Consider the following 22061-nt stretch of genomic DNA (forward strand, 5'->3'; position numbering starts at 1 on the left):
TTCAACTCCAATCTAGTTGCAGGACTGAAAAGTTTTACATCTCACTGATGTAAACTCCGTGGTTGTATTTACAAAATACAATTGAATATTGTATTGTTTGAATTAAATTACTGAATATTTTTATTTTTACACAATCATTGAGTGGACAAATTTATATTTTTTCCATCTTTGATTCTTTCGTATTATAAGATCTTAATTTGCTTTATTGCTTTTGAAGAGGAATGTTGGAAGCATGACAGTTGATAGCAAGGTTGCAGTAATTCTTAGAGAAAGTGGAACCGGATACTTTAGTATGGCATCTACTAATAATAGCAGATAATACCATTGTACATAAGTGTATGTTTATGAGATGTTTATGAATTATGATTATATAATTTCTAATCTGTATTGGATTTAACATTTAGAAATGGGTCTGTTGGTGTCAATTCAAGAGAAAGTTACTGTATGCATTTCATGAAGAGCTTGCAATCAAAACATGCAATTTCTTTCTGTCTGAGACAGGAGAGTGGGATGTGCATTAAATACAAGCTTTTTGTTGCACCTGGTAAGAATTGTAAGGCTAGTGTGCAAACTAGCCCCCCAATTTAAAATGTGTACTTACAGTTCCCCAGAGTGACATTGTAATGGGCTAGAAAAAAATTCTTTTTCTGTCATTGCTTCCTGTGTTTTGTAGTTTTCTGCTATTTTTATACTTTAAATTGTGGGATTGCAAACTTAATGTGAAATTAGAAGAAAGGTATTCAGCTTTAACTGACCAGCAATAATGGCTCAACAAGTCATATGTAAAACATGGAGACTTAAGAGCTAAGGAGAACATCCTTAATTGCTGCAGAACTAGAGCCATTAGACTGAACTCTCTAAACGAAAGCAGCTCACTGAATTCCCCTAGGCTCTGTATCTGTTTCCATATGGATGGAATAGTTTTGCCATGCCGCGATTTTAAAATATGCCTTCTGCTCGGTGATACAGGCTTTCAATAATTAATATCTCAAAGATTGCTGAGTTAATATAAGCTTCTTTCAGGCATCTTACTTCCTATACGCGCTAGAATCACAAAAACTGCATTTGCATAGTGAAAGGAGTTCCAGTTCTCCTTGGTATTACTGAGCAAGAAACTGGAATCCTAACCAGGTATCCATACAGAGTGAGGGAAGACCCTTGTACTCTTTTTCACAGAATCACTAAAGTTGGAAAAGACCTGTAAGATCATCAAGTCCAACCGTCAACTAACACCACCATGTCCCACAATGCCTTGTCCTTGAACACCTCCAGTGATGGGGACTCCACCACTTCCCTGGGCAGCTTATTCCAGTGTCTCACCACTCTCTCAGTGAAGAAATTTTTCCTAATATCCAGTCTGAACCTCCCCTGGTGCAACTTGAGGCCATTTCCTCTTGTCCTGTCACTAGTCACTTGGGAGAAGAGGCCAACACCCACCTCTCTGCAACCCCCTTTCAGGTAGTTGTAGAGAGCGATGAGGTCTCCCCTCAGCCTCCTCTTCTCCAGACTGAACAACCCCAGCTCCCTCAGCCGCTCCTCATCAGACTTGCGCTTCAGACCCCTCACCAGCTTCGTCGCCCTTCTCTGGACACGCTCCAGCACCTCAATGTCCTTCTTGTAGTGAGGGGCCCAAAACTGAACACAGGATTCGAGGTGCGGCCTCACCAGTGCCGAGTACAGGGGCACGATCACCTCCCTCCTCCTGCTGGCCACACTGTTTCTGATACAGGCCAGGATGCCGTTGGCCTTAAATTACCTTGCTCATGTATTCAGGCCAGAAACAATTTTTGATCTTTTTGCCAAATTGGTATGCTTATTTCCACTCCCCCAGGTCTTCTGTTACATTTATTGTACCAGAATAGATTTGGCTTGGGGAAAGAATCAGGGCTGGGGAGCAAATAACATTTTCTCCAGAAGCCATGCCTTCAGAAATTTAAGACAATAATAGCAAATGAGGCAGGGAATTACTTGATGTTGCTCCATATAACGATTTTGAGTCAGATTTGCAGAAATGCTGAGTGCAGAAGTATAGCTTTCTATACCTTTAGTGTAACTTGATATGAAAATGATGCATACCTCTAAAAACTAGACTTGGGTTCATAACCTGGACAGGAGAATGAGAAAATTAATTTTGAGTGTTCATTTCCCCATACTTCAGTTTTGCAAGTATAAAATAGGACCTAATTGCTTGGGAGTGTTGTGAAGATATATTCATTCATATTTATGAAGCACTTGGGTATTATCATTAGAATGCCATGGACATTCCTTTGAGGAAATTAGTAATCCTGTGGTGTAGGAGTTAGGCCATTTAGATAAGGCCTTTCTTACATAGGGAATTCCAGCAGAAGCATTGAGTAATTACCCATTTCAGAACATACTGTATCCTGTGCTCCCAATGAGACCTGAGTTTGTGCATCTTAATGCACACATGCGAGACAGTCAAGTTAAGATGATATGGCAGTCTTGACTCTGGAATTCCCTCATTTGATTGACTAAATATGAAGAGAAGTGTTTTTCTAGGGTTTAATATTATTTGACATTACTTTTGCTCTTATTTTCTTTTGTTTCTGTGCTCTTTTTCAGTATTTCAAGTTTTTGAAAGTACTTACACTAAATTGATCCTGTGGCAATTTAGGATTGTGTCATTTTTTTGTTTCATAAATTATACCACACCTCAAAACATGCATTACAAAGTTAACATTAACCTTCAAATTAAGTGCTGATTTGAAGATTTTTTTTTTATATAAAATAAAAAGAGAATGCTACTTTTAATATTAAAACTTTGTTCTATCAAACAGTGTGATTAAAATTTTGGTAGCACTGAGTCTGTGGCCCTTATGGTCTGTTTGTTAGTGTCTAGTAATCATTAGAGCTTTGTGCAGTTACAAAATGCTAACAGCTCATGAGTAAAATCATCTACCTCACATGATTTTATCATTTTACACTGTTGTAACTTTTAAAGCAGTATCTCTGTGTGTGTGTGTGATTTGGAGACTGAGTGAAGTGAAATAGGAAATGGATACAGCTGCAAACAACTTCCATGGGTTTCCGATAACACTGGAGAATTACTTAGTGAGGAAATGAAGGGCCCGTGACCGCACAGTAGTATTGACTTCATCTTAACAAAGGAAATCTTTGTTGTTTAACTACTTGTGGATTTTAATCCCAATTGAACTAATATTTTAGAACTTGAATAAAACCAGTATTACTACATTGTACACTAATGTGATTTGAAGTTAAATAAAGACCCAAACACTGAAATTGTTCTTGTTACTTCTGTAGCTGGCAAACAATGCCAGGCTCAATTATTGCTCATTCATGTCACACAGCTCGAAGCGTATGTAGCAGCCTCCATGTGCCCAACTGTTTACCTGTCATACAGAGAAAATAAAGTATTTGATTACACTGTCTCTAGAATAGATTGTTTTTCTTTACCTTTACTGAAAATGTAACAAGAATTCACCCAAATGTTTGTTGAACTTCTGCAACCAGAGAGGGTTCCATGAGTAGGCCAAAGCTACTTTTATATTCCTTTTTAAATATCGTTTAAAGCACTTGAAGTGCTATTAGACTAATGGTTTTCAACCTGGTCTTCTTGGGAACTGGGAAAACAAGTTTGTATTTGTGGAATTTCTAGTAACATCTTCACATCCACTCACTCTACAATATTTAGGGATTTAGCACTTGAAAAGATAGAAAATTTGCTATACTAGTGGCAGCTATTTTAAAATTTATTTGCAAGTATTTATGTAGAGATCGCTTCTTTTAAATGTTAGGTGGTGGTGTTGGGGCTTTTATTTTATTTATTCTCTTAAATATCTTTGGAAAAAGAGAAATGGAAGGAGCTGAGAAAATAAACAGGGAGCACAGCAGTCCTTCCCTTCTCCTCTTTCTGTCCCTGGAACCACATAAAAACTTCAGGTCATAACTCTGCATGATCTATGTTGTAAAGCAGGAGTTTAAAAGCAGTTTTCCCATATTCTGATGCAGAAATGGTAATGGAGACAGATGCCCTCTATATCATATGCTTTTTTGAGCTGGAATATATAACGTGTGAAATTATAATTCTAGCTAGGAAAGAGACTGTGATCAGATACTGTTATGAGCCACTTGCATAGTACCACCTTCACACACTGTAATGGCTTTCAAAGATATCAGCTATTCCTTGATAGGCTCTCTGAGTAGTGTACCTTAATGGAGCTTGTGCATGTAACAACACTATAACATTAGTATTGATTAATTTCCTGTTGAGAGAAGATTACTCAGTGAGAATTAGTGTCCTGATTCACATCTAGTTTGGCTTGATTTTTTGAATGATGAAAATAAAAGATCAATCCCAAAAAATACAATTCTACATATATAATATTTAATAAAACATATTTAAAAAGTAATATATTTTTTCTCTCTGGAAAATTCGCAGTCAGGTCACAGTCAAAGGCTAACTAGGAGTCAGCTATAAAATTCTTCTTCAGCTTTTTTGAGAGCTGAAACAAGACCTTTGTCAGCAGCTTATGTGATCGTCTCTGTCATGAGTGTTGCATGACGGTCTTTACATATGGTTCAGTTACAAAAACAGTTCCCTTTAAATCAGTAGATAAAAGACTGCAGTGTGTTCCAGGCTTGTTCTAGTAGTATTCGATCTTGTAAATGTAGAAAATAACATGCAATTAAAACAAAAGAAAAATAAAAAGGCAGCAGTGATGTCTAAATCTCCAGATTCTCACTTAGAAACGAATATTTTAGCGTTCAGAGGTATAGGGAGTTAGGGGGGCCTCAAATTAAGGCCTGTAATGGTGTTGGAAATGTCCTAACATTCTTAGGGTCATTTGAACACCCTTCTCTGTACTTTTGTAAATACATATGTAATCCATAAACCTTTCTTAACATCAAAGGAGAGAAGACAATAAGGACAATTGTATCTAACAGAGTTGTTATACTGTTGCCTCAATTTTCCTTTCATATGAAAGATTGAAATAAGTAGCTAAAGAAAATTTCAAGAAGGTTATTTGTAGACTTAAGACTGCCCAGAACCCTGAAATATCTCAAAGTGCTAATCTGTACCTCATTTATCCATCTACAGAGAACACTGCAATAAGGCAGTTCTTAAAAACAATTACTTTTATTTGTAGTGTTATATCATACGATGTATTTTCTGGCATGTTACTCTTGGTTCCTGCCTCAGTTCCTTCAAGATAAAAACTTTTACATCCAGTGTCAGTGCTGTGATAAATGTTGAAAAAGCCCCTGCCAAATCACATTTTTAATTCATCTTTTTCAAGTCTTTCCAAAACTTTCTGTTTTTTAACAATAGAAATATAGTTCTGTTTGTTGGCTTTTTAAGGAGATGCATTCTTGAACTTGTCTACATTTTTAGGTTTAGAATGCTGTCTTTTCAAATGGGATGGCCAGTTCTGAAGTTGACAAAGCAAGACCAACCATCTGTTGCAACTGATGAGCTTTCTTAAGGAAATCCTCATGGTTTGAATTAATAAAAAAAAAAAAGTGAAATAAATAACCATACACACACACACACAAAAAAAAAATTCCAGTGATGAACATTTGGAAGGTGACTTTCCCCTTTCCATAATTCATATCTTCAAAATTTGGAGGGACTTTGTCCATAACAGTCGGTTAGCTAGTTTTATATCCATTCTCTACAAATCAGTTAATTAAATATTATTTTTCACACTTGTATATTTTAAAATGTAATATTAGTTAAATAAAACGTTGTGACTTTCTCAGGTGAGGTTTGTCTTTCATGAATTAATAATTTTATCTAGATTAAAATGAACATTTTTAATACTAAGCTTTATTTTGTGTGGCTGCTTACTCCCCTGTTTTGTTTTGGGTTTTTCTTTTTTTGGTGGCCTCAATTACTAGTATGGTGGTGTAATGGAATTATGAGCTACATCTAAGTATGAAAGACTTCTATTTTGTGCTGGTGGTATTTTATGACCTGTACACGTTTACGTCCAGTGGGTGGTCTCCTTTGTCTTTATGTAGATGTAGTGTTAGGTGTGCTAAGGTAACTGAGATCAAAACCCTCCCTTCACGGTTTTGTTTCCAAGGTTGTTATAATAAGAGAGACCACATTTAAAACTGGTACTTCTGTTCAATTTTCTGGCATCCTGTAGGGTTATTTGGAAACTGTTTTCCCAAAAGACACTTCCTTATTTTAATATGCTAAATACTAAGAAGCTTTAATTAGACATTTTAATTTCTGATTTCACTTAGAACATATCACTGTAATTTATCAAAAAGTTCTAAACAACTGTTCTCATACTTCGCAAAAAAAAAAAAAAAATATTCCAGGAGTATCAAACTTTCTACTCTTCCCCCATAATACATTTTCCTGTTCGTAGAATTCTATTAAATGCCAAAGAGTTCAATAATTTGTCATGTTACTTACAGTCATTCTCAACCAACGCTGTCATTAGTTATGTGCTGTAATTGCAACCAAAATACTGTTTTTTGACAAAAAAACAGTCTTAGTAAAAACAGTTGAATTGCCTAAGAGCCATTGTGATATCAAGGCAATAGCCAGCATGGAAACCTACTCTGCTATTTCTCTTTGAAATCGTGTATTCTTAACTCGATACAATAACTTTTTATATCTCTGTTTCAAAGTTATTTGTGTAACGAGGTGTAGTTGCAATGCACGCAGACTTTGACTTTATGGTTGTTGCTATTTAACTGTAACTACAAATCTGGTTTTGATGAATACTTTCAGTTAACTCAATGCAAAAAGTTCAAAATTAAATTTTGTTTAGCTACCTTGCATTTCAGAGACAATATTTACGAACTGTAAATAGCTTTACCAGAAAAGTAAATTCCAAAGACTATATATGTTCTTTCTTTGTGAATTTGTCAATCTTCTTTAATCCACATGTGTGTTGCAACAGTTTTATGGGAGATTAATTGTGAAATTGTGAAACTTCTGTGGCAGAGGAAGTGGCCTCAAAACTAACCTCAACCCTTTAATAATTGGTCTTAAATACTTCTCTCAACTGATCATGGTTTTTTTAAGACATATTAACAACTCAATGCGGGACACAGTAAGCTGAAAAATGCATTTCCTTTGTTCAGGAAAAAAAAAAAAGCCAAGTTTGGAAAGGAGTGTGGGGTTTCTTTCTTTGTTCAAGCACTATAAATGCAGTAAGATTATGTCAGGTTTGAAAAGATCTTTCAAGATGATGCGAGATTTTGTGGCAATAATTCTGTACTTAATTACTGAAGATGGTATGTCTCAAAATGAGATAATAAACGCAAGTGATGAAGATCAGGTTACTTAAAGAGTTAATTACTGAAGGCATTTGAGCTTTGAATTGGTGTGGCTTTAGTATACCAGATGGTGCTGAAGGCAGGAGTATTTTTGCAAGGTAAGAAAAGAGATAACAATTTATAGGGATCTGTTGATAGTAAGATCAAAGTCCATTCTACAGGAAATTTATCATCACTTACTAGTTTCCTTTCAATAATAATGCTTGGATTTTGTTTTACTTTCTATTCAAAATTATTTTAGCTATTTTTTATTATTTATTAAGTACCTTTTTGTGTGATTTCATCGTGTACCGTTTATGACTTACAGTTCTGTTTTTTATTTTTTTATTTATGAGAGAAAGAAACTACCGAAAGAGTATGATTGACGATGAAACTGGACACATCCTAAATGCTTTCAAGTACTCAGAATGCAGGATCTTAGACTAAAGTTTATTTTTCTAGTATAGCTATTTGGGGTTGTGTGATTATTTATATATTTATTTTCATTATTCCCCAAATAGTTTTACCAGTAAAAGAATTACTGCAAAAGCAGTTATATCACTGTCTTAGTAAATCCAGACTGAAAATAATGTACTCTGTGACTAATTAGAGTATATGAAACTATATGGTTTACTTTTGTATGATACATTTGAGCAGTTCTCTATAATTACATGATCGCTAAATACAGATATTATACTTAATTTGAAATCTAGTTGAAATTGAAGCTCTACAATGTTTATTGGATTGGATGACTTAGTAGTTTATGTAAAGTGGCTTTTTCCTCCTTATACTTTACATTAATAATCTTTGGTGGGTTGCTAATCTTTACTCCCTGCTTGCAATCACTAAAACGATTAATGGGTACTCTGATCAGCAAATTCCAGGTCTGTGTATCTGGATGCTGTTAAAATAGTTCAGGGAAGTGACTCTTAACTTCAGACTTGCACCTTGCACTTATACTTGGTAGTAGTAGGATTGAGTAGTTAAATTGCCTGGTTACTGTTTGATATGGTGACTGGTGGTAGGAAATACCAGCCATAGGATTAAGTAAGTTACTTTTTGACCCTTTATACAAAGCTTACAGTCTGTTGGCAACAAGTAACAAACTCATAAACGCTGATATTACTGTACTTCAATAAATGGCTATCGTGCTGACACAAGCACGCCCCTGTGGACTAGGCTAGTTATCCCTTATTTGATGCAATCCTGACTTGGGTAGGACTAAGATCTTAATTATTACTTTACTTTTCATGGAGTACCATTCAAAAGGCAAGACATCTATTCAGCTGGGATAAATGTGCCAAAAATGTCCTTTATGGGTAAAATCCAGAGCATGTGCCTCAGTATCTGAAACAGGAATAAGGAAGTGCCTAAATAAAAAGAAAAGGTGATCTGAAGAGCAAATAGAGTGTGTAGTTCTATAAAGCCTTCTAGACCTTTTAGGCTGGCGTTTACGTAGGTGCCTGTACACTGTGGGAATGTCCTGCTGGCTTTTGCCTGAACTGCTGCAGGTGGGAATTGAAGAGGGAAAGGCCCAAAGCTGTGAAAGACTGCACTAGTTGAGTGCAATCATGCTGTACTTAACAGAAAGGGAACACTGATTTCAGCACAGTGTACTGCAGTAGGTGTCCCTTTTAATTTTTCTAAAACTATCTATTTATATGGTAGTGTAACTCATTTTTGTAAAATACCCTGATCAGAAAGTTCATACACGAAGTGGAAAACTACTCTTTTAGCCCCGAAAGTGGGTTTAAACTGCCTAGAAAAGTCTGCTAAGCCACAGGCTGTAAGCTGTGTTAGGCAGAAATCATCTTTGTTCTGCCTAAACAACTATATAGCAAAAAAAGGTAAGATTCAAGAGGCCGGAGAGAACAAGCAAGCAACAACATAACTCTGTAGCTAATGGATAGAGTACTCAGCTAAGAGAATGGAAAGAGGAACCCAGGCTCTCGATTTCTCTTGAAAAGTGGTATCATTTTTACAGTGTTTATTAAAAGAACAGAAATGATGGCTTTTAAATGTTTTACTTGAGCATTTGCAGCCATTTAATATGCTTGTAAATGATATTGCAAGTTTCTTTTGGCACTGTATGTTTGCAGTCATATTTTCAGCACTTGAAAATTGCTGGTGACAATCCTGTTGCTGGTTCTATTGAGAGCTATTAAGGTGCTTAGGACAAGGAAGAGTTTAGGAATGAAAGGCAAGTCAAATTGCTAAGGAACTATCTTTAGGACTATGTAAACCAAAGCTGTTCAGTTCCTTTATGATACACTTTCTCTAGTATGATAGCTGGTTAGGACTATTATTTTGTTTGGTTTTTAACTCGGCAGCCTGCCTTCATGGTGATATATTACAATGGCACACTGTCTAGCTTATCATCAGTACATGACTGGTAAGACGTGGAGTTTATATTTTGTCAGCTGCAAAGCTGAAATCTGTTCTTAAATCCCTCTGCTGTTACTTTTCATTGACCTGATTTTATTAACCTGTCTATTTGCTTTGGTTGTGAAGCCTTGTCTTGCCTTACATAGAAGACACGATTTGACTACAGTCTTGCCAAAAAGTGTGTCTCAACATCTTTAGAAAGGAAATGTGGGCCTTTTCTGATGGTCACTGATTGTAAAGTAAGTTAGGTGTAAATCATAGTTAACTTGAAATCAGTTGAAAGAGAGATGACTGAAAAAAATAGTTGTCTTTCTGTAGCAGTGATGAAACAATCATAGATTATTGTGCTCATCAGTCATTTTGTCTGTATTTCAGAAAGTGTTGAGATATTGGAAGCAGTTTAAAACAATGTCGTAAGAGATCTTCCTGACAGTGAGACTTGGTATTAGCTGTATTATCAGAGATGTCTAAGACATGACTTGATCGCACTAAGTACTTTCATGAGGAGGAAACTGCTGATTCCAGCGGACTTCCTTGTCTATCAGACAAAAGAGAGATACATTGCTCTGTCTAGAAGGGAAAGCTGTCTTGAATTGGATATAATATGCTATTTCTTAAATGAGGATGATTAGTAGGAAATCCTGCCTTGAGGTGCGACAGCATCTTTATCACTTGAACAGACATAATTGGTCTTTGACTTACAAAACATATGCTATAATTTGTCCAGTACTTTAGGGTTCTGTTACGCAGTAGTCAGGCTAGATTATCATTAGTCAGATGTGAATTTAAAATCCATACTTCCTTCAACTCCTACACTGATTTATATATGAAGACGTTATAAAGAAAATACCAAGATAATTGTTTTTAACATTCATTAGTGATTTGTCATTTTTGAGGTTGAAGTGGAGGAATGAGAGCTTAAATAATAATACATTATAAGTAAACTGATCTAAAGCTTTAAACTGATTGAGTTGCACTAATGCAGTCCAGAGAAACCATTTCTGCTGACTAGTTATGGTTTGCGTTCAACACAGAAAACAAATATCTCATCAACAAAATGTGATCTCCCTTATATTTAATTCCAATGTCTTGTATTTGTTGAAGTTGGTGATAAAAAATGTTGTAGTTGCTTTCCGTATTTCCTTAAACCTTCAGTGCCAATGCATTCAAACAAACTATTTCTTTTCATATGCTACAATTCAAATAGTGTTATACTACATTCGAATCAAGCTTACTGGTTCAAACTCATTGGAGGCAGCTTAGTAGACTTAGCATCTGCTTTAGTCTTTTGGATCGTGGTGGATTAGCCCTGGCTAACAGTCAAACTCCCACCCAGCTCCAGAACCTTCATCATCTCAAGCTGAATGTGCAGTTAGAAAGTCTGTGTATATTTATGAAAGCACAAATGCATACGTTTGTAGGTATGCCTGTAGTAGGGAATACATGATGTATACACAGGAAGACACAAATTTTGAGCCTTCCTCCTCCCCCTGCAAATACCACTTTTTCTGATGCTACTTCTTTCATCACTGAGATCATCCATGCCATAAAGATAGCTAATAGCATGGAATTAATATTAATATTCTTAACATGGTGCCCACCTAATGTTCTATGTTTTTTTAGAGATTGCCATTTCAGCATTGAATGGAAGTTGTTGTTGATGTACTATTTTTCACATGCAGAGGTAACGTGATGTAACTGGGCTCTGAGATGAAAGCTTATATGGGATAAAATAAATCCCTGCTAATATCAGCTCCCTTGTGCTGTTTTCTGTTCCAAATGTAGCAGTTTTATTTATATTTATGTAATTGAATGCTGTAGTTGCATTTTTGTCTGTTTGTTTTAATACTGTTTAAAATAGAAATCTGAAGTAAATTTTATTTGAATACAGTTGTAACTATTTTGATTTTTTTAGTAGATTTCAAGCAGAGAGCAGATATCCCCAGAATATAAACTCAAAGGAGGAAGGAAGGGAGAATACAATTGTATTTGTTACCTGGTGTGGGAGTTTTGTCTTGGGTTTGGTTTGGGGTTTTTTTGTTATGGATATTTACAGTTCATTATAGTACCTCTCCAGCTAGTGAGGCAGAACAGCTGTGATTTATCCAAAGACTCTCTAAATTATTAAGCTGCTGTTATGAAAATGTTTCTGATGAGGTGAGTTTTGAAACGTTACTGAATAGAAAAATTGCACCAATTACCTAGAGATGCCATTTGCTCATCATTACCTTAGTAATGTTAGTTATAAACTTGTGTTTTACCAAGGGTGCTTGACCCATCTTGCCATAGTGTGCATTGATTTCTGGGTGGAATAATAGTCAGTGACATGAATTACTGGAGCTCATTGTTCCTGTTGGGTTGGGGGGGGGGGGGGGGGGGATAAGAGGAGGCGGAAGGAAAACAGGAAAATATGACTGCAAAGCAATGCTCTGTGAGTCAGTTTTGCTTTGAAAATGAGTGCTTTGTCACAGTGATCTGTTTCTCACACACACTGTCATTTCTCTCATTCAGCAGTGAACAGATTCTCTCCACCTCATAATAAGGATTTCAAAACTGATGATGTTTCAGACTTCTTCAGAGATTAATTGAAATCATATTTTACTTGTCACTTCTGTGGGGATGTGGTGTATGCAAAGATGTGGTTATTCATTTATTTGTGTAGAGCAAGAGGCATGGCAAGGAGATCTCCGAACTGTTAGAGAAAAGAGAGGGGGCTTAATCTAAAAGTTTGAGAAGTTTTGTTTTCAGTAGAAAGAGTAGAGTGGTGGCTCCTGTTGCAGGGAGCTGACTTATATTAGGTCCAAAGATTCTCCCCTACCATCTTAATGGGCAGTCACAAAAGCCACACTGCATAGGAACATTCGACCTTATTATCACGCCCTTAATTCAGAAAAGCTCTTCAACAACTGATGAAATCTGTCAGTGCAGCATGAAGCATTTTATAATATACAAAAACTTGGAAAAAAATCAAAAAACAATGATTGCCATAATCAAACCTTTTACAGTCTTAAGCTTTAGTGAAACACTTCACTGAAGCTAAATTTTCACTTAGGAAAGCAGCTAGCAGTAAAGAGTTAAATAAAAAGAATGTCATGCATGTGTATGTGATTCTAAATCCAGAAGTGTTATATTTCCTTTGTTGGCATTAGTTTCTGCTGAATATACAGGATATATATGGTGAAGACTAAACCTTTCTGTAATTGGTCTGAAGTGTTTTAATACAAGTGTGGCATGCTTCATTGAAAAGACTGGAAGTTTTAACAGGTCAAATAATATATATTTTGTTCTTACTAGATACTTTTCTGCTTACCTGTTTGAGTTGTAGTGACCAGCTTCATTAACAGAAACTATATCTGGTATTAGACTTTCTTGAACAAACTGTAGTATGTAGAGTAGTGGTACATGGTAGAATTATGTCTGGACTGCTTGCATCAAAAGCATTTGGGTTTTTTTTCCCCTGAGTATTAGCTGGCATTTATTAGTGGTGGCTCCAGTCTTAATGGCTCTTGATGGGGAAAAAGTGGATAGGAGACTGTTGAAAGGTGCCATCTTTCTGCTCTCATGCGTTAGCAATTCTCTACTTGCTGCTGCTGTGAGAGATGAAATCTAGTATTGTCCAAGTGTGTAGACTGAATATTGAACGTTCAGAGAAATGCAAGCATAATAAGATATTTCTGCTGGAATTACTTTGTTCTTCCTGTGCTTTTTGAGATCCTCCCTGTCCTCAACCCAGCTATTCAACAGCCAACTCCTTTTGTGGCTATGCTGAAATTTACCCTTTTCCCTTGCAACTGTGGTGAGACTTAGGGGATTAATGTTTCATGGGAGGGCTTCTGCTGGCTTTCTCCAGAGGTACTCAATAGAAAGACTTGTTTAGGAGAACTTGTGTTTCTTGAAGTCACCTACAAGTCCCTTTGCTTGAGGGAAGCAGATGAGGCATCTGCTCTGCCATTTGTTCATTTCCAATTAACAGTTCTGTGCTGTTCTCCATAGAGCCTGTGAAAATAAAAGGTGTGGCTTGACCAGCCGCAGCCAGGAAATTAGGAGAAAGCTTTGTTTAGAATATGATGATAAATATTTTCAGTTATCATTGTTCACAGCTCTGTAATCTCTATGGGGAGATATTACCTGAAGGAGGTTAATACAGAGTTGTCACATCCTCTCCCACCCACCGCCCAAATGCATGAAATGGACAGTACTAATGCAACGTTTTTTCCTTGTTGTTTTTTTTTTAACTTTCATTCCCACTTTCTTTGTAATTAAAGGCAATTACTTCATAATACCAAAAAAATATATCCTAACAATAACATACATACCTTCTACATGTTGTAAAAGCATAAAAAGTTAAAGTAGAAGATGATAATCCTTATGTCTAGAATGCTAGGTATATAATGGATTTGATATAATGGCAAACCAAATTGCTGGAAAAACAAGGGCAGATTTGACCATAATTGAAACAGCCATTAATTACACTACCTATTTTTTGAAGAATAGTTACTTGAACATTTGACAGCTGTAATATTGCCTTATAAAGGTTTTGTTCTTATTATTTAGTACAGGTTGTCTATTTTGTTGGTATACGTAGACTACAACTCTATTTTGACAAGAGCATTGAATAGCTATGCATTGGTGGTATACAATTCTGTTTCTGTTAGCCTTTCTCTTTTAAATGAAATTGAAATCTTTATTGCTCTTCTTACTTACATGCTCTATTTTTTATCAGCTGTGAGACAAAATTGAAGACTTTTTTTGTTGTAGCAGATCAACCTTGAAAACTTTATTAATGGATTTTAATTTTGCTTATAAGAGGTCTTATTAATAAAAAGCTTACACTATAGTCAGAAAAAGGAACATGGAGTATCTGGTCTGTCTTTTTATCTCTATTTCATCCTTAATTGGGTAATTGCTTCCCTGTTTTTCAATTTGACAATTAAGGATCAAGATGGCAGTGCTTTCATGTCACTGTTAAAAAACTGGGATGCTTGGATAAAAGGTCTCATGACATTGCAGCATCTTCTGTATCTAGCATATGGTGGATTCCTGCTACAGAGAATATGGGATGCTCTGACCAGTAGCGGCTTGAGTCCCAGTAGAGGCTTGAGTCGGGTGACTCCAAATCTTGGTGTTTGCTCCGTGAAAAACCAGGTTGGGTCTAGCAGGATTTACTTAGCACAGGCTCAGTGCCATGTGAACACAGCAATGGTGTTTGTGGGGCCAACTTGTACCTGCAAACAGGTTATTGGCTTTTGTGCAGCAAAGAAACTGAGTTATCCTCTTGTGTCTGCATCCATGACACGATTAACCCATACCATAGCAAGCCATTCAACTATAATTGAGAGTTGACTGAGTTTACTTTTCATGAAACTCAGTAGTTAGAACTTTCAACCTACTGTTAGGGAGAATTAATTCAAATAAGATCCTTTTGTATTCAGATTTTACTGTCTTTTTGTCACCTCTTACTCTCTGACTTTCTTCTTTTAAAGCAAAACTCATCATGCCTTCCTAATCTTGCATCAGACGTGTATCAAAATTTAACGTCATGCATCAAAACCTTGTCCTCATTCTCTGCTATTGCCAACAGCAACTGTTTGACTCCTTGCCATTGCCAAATCAAGCCAACACACACAAATTGCTCTGGTTTCCACCATTAATGCATCTCTTCAGGTCATTCTTTTTCTCACTAAAAATACAAACAGATGTTTCTCCTGAAGAGATTGGTAATTATTCAAATAATGTGTGTGTGCACCCTTTGAATAAGGCATACGAACACCCTCTGAAAACAAGACTTTATGTGTGAGCATTACATACATTACTCCTGTCAGAAGCACGACATGCACAGATGTGTTGGAAAATTGAACTGTGTCTGTCTTAAGGGCTACAACAGCTTAGCTTTCAGATTGCAAAGAACATTTTCACAGCCCTTAAGGACTGGAAACCCCTCACCCATTCCCTTAATGAAAGCATAAGTTCTGCAAAAATAGAAGAGACCACCTAAGAAGAAATTGAGATCTGGTATATCAGTAACTACTGGTTTAACCTAACCTTCATTCAGATTATTTTCTTGAAGGATCTGATGCATTATTCTTTTATGTTTACAGGTCTAATTACAACCACATCTAGAAAACTAGATCGAGAGCAGCAGGGAGAGCACATACTGGAGGTAAATAATTTCTTTAGTTCTCTGAAAAACAGTGAGTTCATTGCTTTTTTACAGAGAGTTAAGTTTACCATACTTGATTACTAGATGAAGAATTTAGAGAACTGGATTTCAGAAGTAATTTGCTTCTATGTTCATTATATTGCAATGCACATAACTGCCTAGCTTATAAAAACAGTGTGTTGGGACTTTTTCTTTAAAAAAAAGTTAAGATACAGATAGAAGGCAATTTTTTGTTTTTATATCTGTAAACCGAGATTTTCTTTCAAACAGTACAAAGGCATGAAGTAGATGATTTGCAAACTATGCATTGTAGATCGGAGTCCAAGAGCATGAAATTAGTTACATAATTCTTTTATTTAGCTACATTTAATTGATCACCTAGAATTTATGTAATAGCTATTCTCATTCTACGTCAAAAAACATGAACAAAAAACACGTACACAACTGGGAGTCTTCCAGTTTCACAATGTTATCATGCAGTGTGACAGCATTGTACTTCTCCTGAAATGAAGACGTAATATTCACAGTGATGCTTACATGCTAAGATTTATCTGGAACCTTTATTGTGCCTCTCCTCCTGGATGATAGATAAAGGACTGCATTCTGAGTCGGCAAAACTAACATTAAAGCTAGAGAAACAAGTCTGGACTTACTCAAAACTTGTGAAATCTGTAGAAAAGTTTTCTAATAGGAATGCAAGGACTGTATAGACTTGGAGGTGAATGGTATTCCTTGATAGCACAAACTATCCTTTTGCATAACTCCTGTGTACATACAGTCTTCCTGGCCCTTTTCTATCCCTTTGGTGCATTGCAAGCTGGATTAATGCAGCTCTTAGACCAAATTTTTATCATTATTTTCACTTCTGTATCAGCTTTGGAAGGTACTCTTTGCACATATGTAGCAATAGGGTGGAATTTCATCTGCAGTGTGTTTCTAGTAGTAGCAATAGCAAAGTTAATTAATTGGCAAATCTGGTTCAGTACTAGACACATTATTCCTGTAAATTGTAAGGTCACTATATTATTCTCTTTTTAAATTACCTGCTTAAATCTTGTTGTGTCAGTTTCCCAAAACACTTCATGTCAGTTATATCTTGTTTCTTGACCACTGCTATGAACATTGGTTGTAAAATTGGTATCTCGTGGCTTTTACTCCTACGCATATTGTGCTAGCTTTGTATTAGATTTATACAGTAAATAAAATGAGCTGTGGATCGTTCTCTGACCCTGAAGTCACCTGGCACAGTATGGCTTTTATTGGTTATACCTTGTCCCTGGAACAGGGTGGCCATGTCCAAGTTGCCTGCTGAGAATGGTGCCTGCATTGTGTGAATTCTTAGGTTGCAGCTAGGTAATGTGTGGGAGTGTGCTACTTGTTCTGGACCAAAACTTCTGCCAGAGATCACATTAGCAGTGTAATGCTATGGGCAGTTGTCTGCTAGCAGTCATGCCTGCTAATTTAACCTCAGTTACTACAAGATAACATGTACAGAACTCAGAAAGGTGGTTTTTTTTAAGGTTGCAGTATCACAATGGTACATAAATCCTCTTGGTTTCAGCATTCTCTGTAAAGATAGCAGATTAAGCTGATTGCTCTTTAGTTTGGAATATTGGTTGTTGCCTGCTGGTATCATTTATAATTCTTCAGTCTTCCTTCATTTTGAATCCCAGCTGGCTGTTAAAGTTTTAAATAAAAGCCTGCAAAGTATCCAAAGGAAGAACTCTTAACTACAGAGCGGGAATGACGGACAGCACGGCCCAAAGTAGCAGTTTTCCCATTTGTTAGTTTTATGTTGACACCTTTGAAAATAGGTTGGAAAGAAACCCAAAAATGCACAGAATGGTGGGCAATACTATGAGCCAAGTGCTGAGCATCTGGCTAATTAATTGAGCGTTGAAACATCGACCAGATGGGTTGGTGGGTTTATTCCTTGTTTGCTATTAAATTTGATCCTTGATTGCACTCGTGCTTACATAATAGTAATTAATATGCCCCATTCTTTTATTCCCAACTTGTAACTATTTTCTGAGTGCCAATTGGCATTTTTTTATGCAATTATTTTAGGTTAGCTTCATGTTATTCTCTCGTAGCTTAGTATTCTGTTTGTTATGTCAGTAATGCCTTCAAAACTGATGTTGCATTCAAGTCAAACTAGATTTGCCTCAAATTTGCCAGGTTTTTTCTGCTTGGCTCAGGACAATGCTAATTTTATGTTAACGAACAAGTTATTCACTACCCCTTGGAATTACCTCTTTTGGGATATGTTTTGGTTTTTGGTTTTTTTTTGCAAACTGAAAGCTGTGTAGTGGTGTTCCATTACAAGTACTAAAGGGAACAGATATTCATATATGTGGAAATCCTACCATCTGTTAGAGATGAGCATGAATGTTTGCATTTCATGTTGCATTTCATGTGTTTTGTCGTGGTTAATCACTTTACTTATGCTTTTTCATTTCCTTCATACTCGCAAGTTATAACAGTTTCATTTGTATTTCCATATTTTTTACCTAAAATAGACAAGAAAAAGCAAAACAAAGAATATCGGATCATGTCTTCATTCATTTCAATGTAAATTCATTTTTTCATCAGGCATTCAATTCTAGTCTTCCATTAGTATTCTTTTCATTATCTTGTGTCCATGTTATCCTTGAATCCCTATGTTTTTCCATAGTCAGGTTTTCCAGGGCATCCTAAGAACCAGCGAAGAAATTCATCACCCACATTCTTGAAGAAAAACACTTGTTCTCCCCAAATTGGGGTGAGCTTGTTGGAACAGGAATATCCTGTATCAGTGGTGTGTAGATTTTTTTGTTTGGCTTAAGGGGGGTTGTTTTTGTTTAACACTCTCCACAGCACTGATCTTAGAACCATAGAGTCATTTAGGTTGGAAAAGACCTTTAAGATCATTGAGTCCAACCGTATATCTTCCCTGTAATGTTTTCCCAGTGCTACTGTAGTGACTGACCTCTATACGGAGCTTCCTCCCAACAAAGACTTGCATCTTCCTCACAAACTCAAAACCAAAATGAAAATGCATTACCCATAAAATTTGTTAGAAATATTGGTTGTTTCTTTTTTTTTTTTTTTTTTTTCGCATTCCTCTACAGCTTTGACAAGTATCCAGTAGGATTAGATGAGCATATCTAAGTTTATCAGTTTCCTCTAATTACAGCAGAGCTGGCATAGGTGACCCTCAGACATCCCTCTGTGTTTCTATGTAATAATAAGGAAGGTAAATTAAGTCAAGGAAGATGATTTTTAAGGGGGGAAGGGGAGGGAGTGAGAAAAAGAAAAGGGGAGACCATAGAAAGGGTGAGGAAGAATGCTGCACCGGGTCATAAAATTGTTCTTAAAATGAGAGATACAGGAATTTAAATTCTACAGCTAAAACCAAAACCAACCCAACAGCAAAGAGAAAGTAAGGAAAAGAAAGTGAAAGGTTGACAAAGAGAAAAATGTCTTTACCCATCATTATTCCTTGTGTCTTTAATGCCAGCTTTTTGGAAACCATCCGCTTCAGAAACTGAGATTTAGCTAAACTGCTAGAGGTCAGGTAATACTGTTATCAGTGAAGAATTTGTATTTGGTTTAAATGCTTTATGTAATAGCAGCTAAACTCTCTCTTGAAAATACTTGGTGTCTGTCTGAGCCCATTAGCTCTTATGTGGATGGCAGGGTGCAGCCAGAAGATGATGGGCCTCATTCTGTAGCTCTTAACTAACTGAGCTACAGAATCACAGCTCTTGCAGGAAGCAGGAATATAAACACACACCCCTCCCCCCCTTTTCTTCTTTGAAATCGATGCTAAAGTAATTTACATATGCTTATTTAACTCCTTATTAACTGATAAGGGATTAAATAGGTAAGAATTAAGGTAATAACATAAGATTCTTGAACTAAGTTTTGCCATCAGTTTGATCCTTTTCCAGTAGATAAGGATTTTTTCTCTGTTTTCTGGCTTCAGATTAACATAACTCTTTCTTTTATTGTATTTTTGTTCACTACCCATGTGAATAACATCAGATTAGTCCTGGAATATTGTAGAAGATTTCGTGCTAATTTCCTGGCTTTTTAGGAGAAATTTTGACTATTGCTGGAAGAACAGACTTGGTTTAATTTCCCATTTCATTCTATTAGTCGATGGAAATAGATTGTTGTGGGTCTTCCTTAAAAAGCAATTTTTTAAGATTCTTTCAAACAACATAGTGATTTTGTATCTTAAAATATAGGGAATTTTTAGTGCATAGGTCTGTCAAATTCTGAAATTTATATTCTTACGAATTGCATCTTTTGAGGTGTAAAATCAGATTATTAAATTGAAAAGTTGCAAGGAAACACTGAAACACTAGGCTAAAAGTATATTAAGATAGCATTAGAGTGAAGTTATGTGCTGTTCTGATACTCAATATTTCAGTTACAATGCTGCAAAATAGTAAAATAGATTTAATATATATCGACTCCTACATGCCATGCATCAAGCGTCAAAATGTTAAGATAGTAGCTGAATAAACTTTTGTAGTGCCTTTTGGAAATATTCACCTAATAGCTTTACACAATGGTCTTTAGGTAACTGAAGTTAGGGAATTACTTTACAGTTGTCGTAGGCAGTTGTAGGAAAATCTGATTTAGAAAGAGCATTGTTGGAAAGACTGTGTTTGAACTGAGTGCTAACCGTATCCTTTTTAATAAAAACAGGTAACGGTAACAGACAACGGTATTCCTGCAAAATCAACAATTGCACGGGTGATTGTGAAGGTCTTAGATGAGAATGACAATAAGCCTCAGTTCTTGCAAAAGTTCTACAAAATCCAGCTGCCAGAGCGTGGTAAGCCAGAACGAGAGAGAACTGCTAGGAGAGAGCCGATCTATCGAGTTATTGCTGCAGATAAAGATGAAGGCCCCAATGCAGAGATCTCTTACAGCATTGAAGACGGCGATGAACATGGCAAATTCTTTATTGAACCAAAAACTGGAGTGGTTTCATCAAAGAAATTTTCTGCAGCGAGGGACTATGATATCCTTTCAGTGAGTCAAAATCTTGTCTGTCATGTATACGTGAAGTGTTCTTTTATCTGTATTCTTATCACTTCTTATTCAGCAGCTGGCAGATGAGTGACTGCAGTATCTGAAGGAAGAAAGCTTCAACAAATCCAGAAGTATTGTTTTGTGGGTTTGTTTGTTTTATTTTGTTTTTTAAAGGATGATTTCAGATGTTCGTATTGATAAAGTGAATCAAGAAGCTGCTGTTCTTTTCCAGAACTTGACAGATAATGGACATGATGAGGGAACATAAACAATCAGTTTGACTCTCAGGAAGAAAGCAAAATAAAAGTGATTTATGGTAACAGTTTGTGCTGCTATCAGGTGCTGCATACTTTTTCTCCATTTGCTGCCCAGATAATGAAGGGCAAGTGGCACTTTGAGAGACACTTAACCTTTTTGGATGTATCTCACACAAGCAAACATGCTTGTGTCTTATTATTACTTTTCCATTTATGTGACATAATGATTTATGTGACCCTGTAGCCTAAAAGATGTGTCTGTTTCACAGATTAAAGCTGTAGATAATGGTCGTCCGCAAAAATCATCAACTACACGGCTTCACATAGAATGGATTCCAAAGCCTGTCCCACCCACAGAGCCCATTTATTTTGAGGAAGCATTTTTTTCTTTTACTGTGATGGAAAGTGACCCAGTTGCTCACATGATTGGTGTAATAGCTGTTGAACCTCTTGGAACACCACTTTGGTTTGACATAACGGGTAAGGATGCCTTAAGGGCTTTTATTATTAGAAACAAATGCATGGAGTCTGAGATACTGGAGGGCTCATTGCAGCAGCTTGGTTTATTAATTGCTCTTCCAAACAATGCAACGTTTTGGCATTCTTCAGCTGTAGATGCGTATTTTTCCCCTTATTTCATTATAAATCAAAATTACTTAAATTTTTATCAATGCTACTAGATATCAAAGATTAAAATTGCATTGCAAAATATCTGCTGTGTTGCACTTTTGGAAATGACTCATGAATAGTGTGTCAGTGAAATTAAAACTAATCAAATCAATCTCCTAGACTGTAGGATAGGGAAGGAAATAAAACGCCAGTTTTCTGCAAATCAGGGTAGTACACCCAAAGAGAGATTATACTGTTCACACTGATTTCTTGTTCGCTGGGCTGCTTCTCAGTTTGTTGTCCGTTGATTCAGTACTGAAAGGAAAGCTTGCAATGTTCCTAACCCCAGCAAACTTCTTCCT

General features: G+C 36.2%; 1 protein-coding gene across 2 annotated transcripts in view; it reads left to right on the forward strand.

Moving 5' to 3' along the window:
- Positions 1-22061, forward strand: part of FAT1 (FAT atypical cadherin 1) — a 104531-nt gene that overhangs the window by 34805 nt on the left and 47665 nt on the right. For both annotated transcript variants that reach the window (XM_059817978.1, XM_059817976.1), the window contains exons 3-5: positions 15744-15805; positions 20504-20833; positions 21360-21570. In XM_059817978.1, coding sequence (XP_059673961.1) covers positions 15744-15805; positions 20504-20833; positions 21360-21570 — 603 coding nt within the window. The remainder of the gene's footprint in view (positions 1-15743; positions 15806-20503; positions 20834-21359; positions 21571-22061) is intronic.

The sequence above is a fragment of the Gavia stellata genome, chromosome 5, assembly GCF_030936135.1.
Source record: "Gavia stellata isolate bGavSte3 chromosome 5, bGavSte3.hap2, whole genome shotgun sequence".
NCBI classification, from domain to species: Eukaryota; Metazoa; Chordata; class Aves; order Gaviiformes; family Gaviidae; genus Gavia; species Gavia stellata.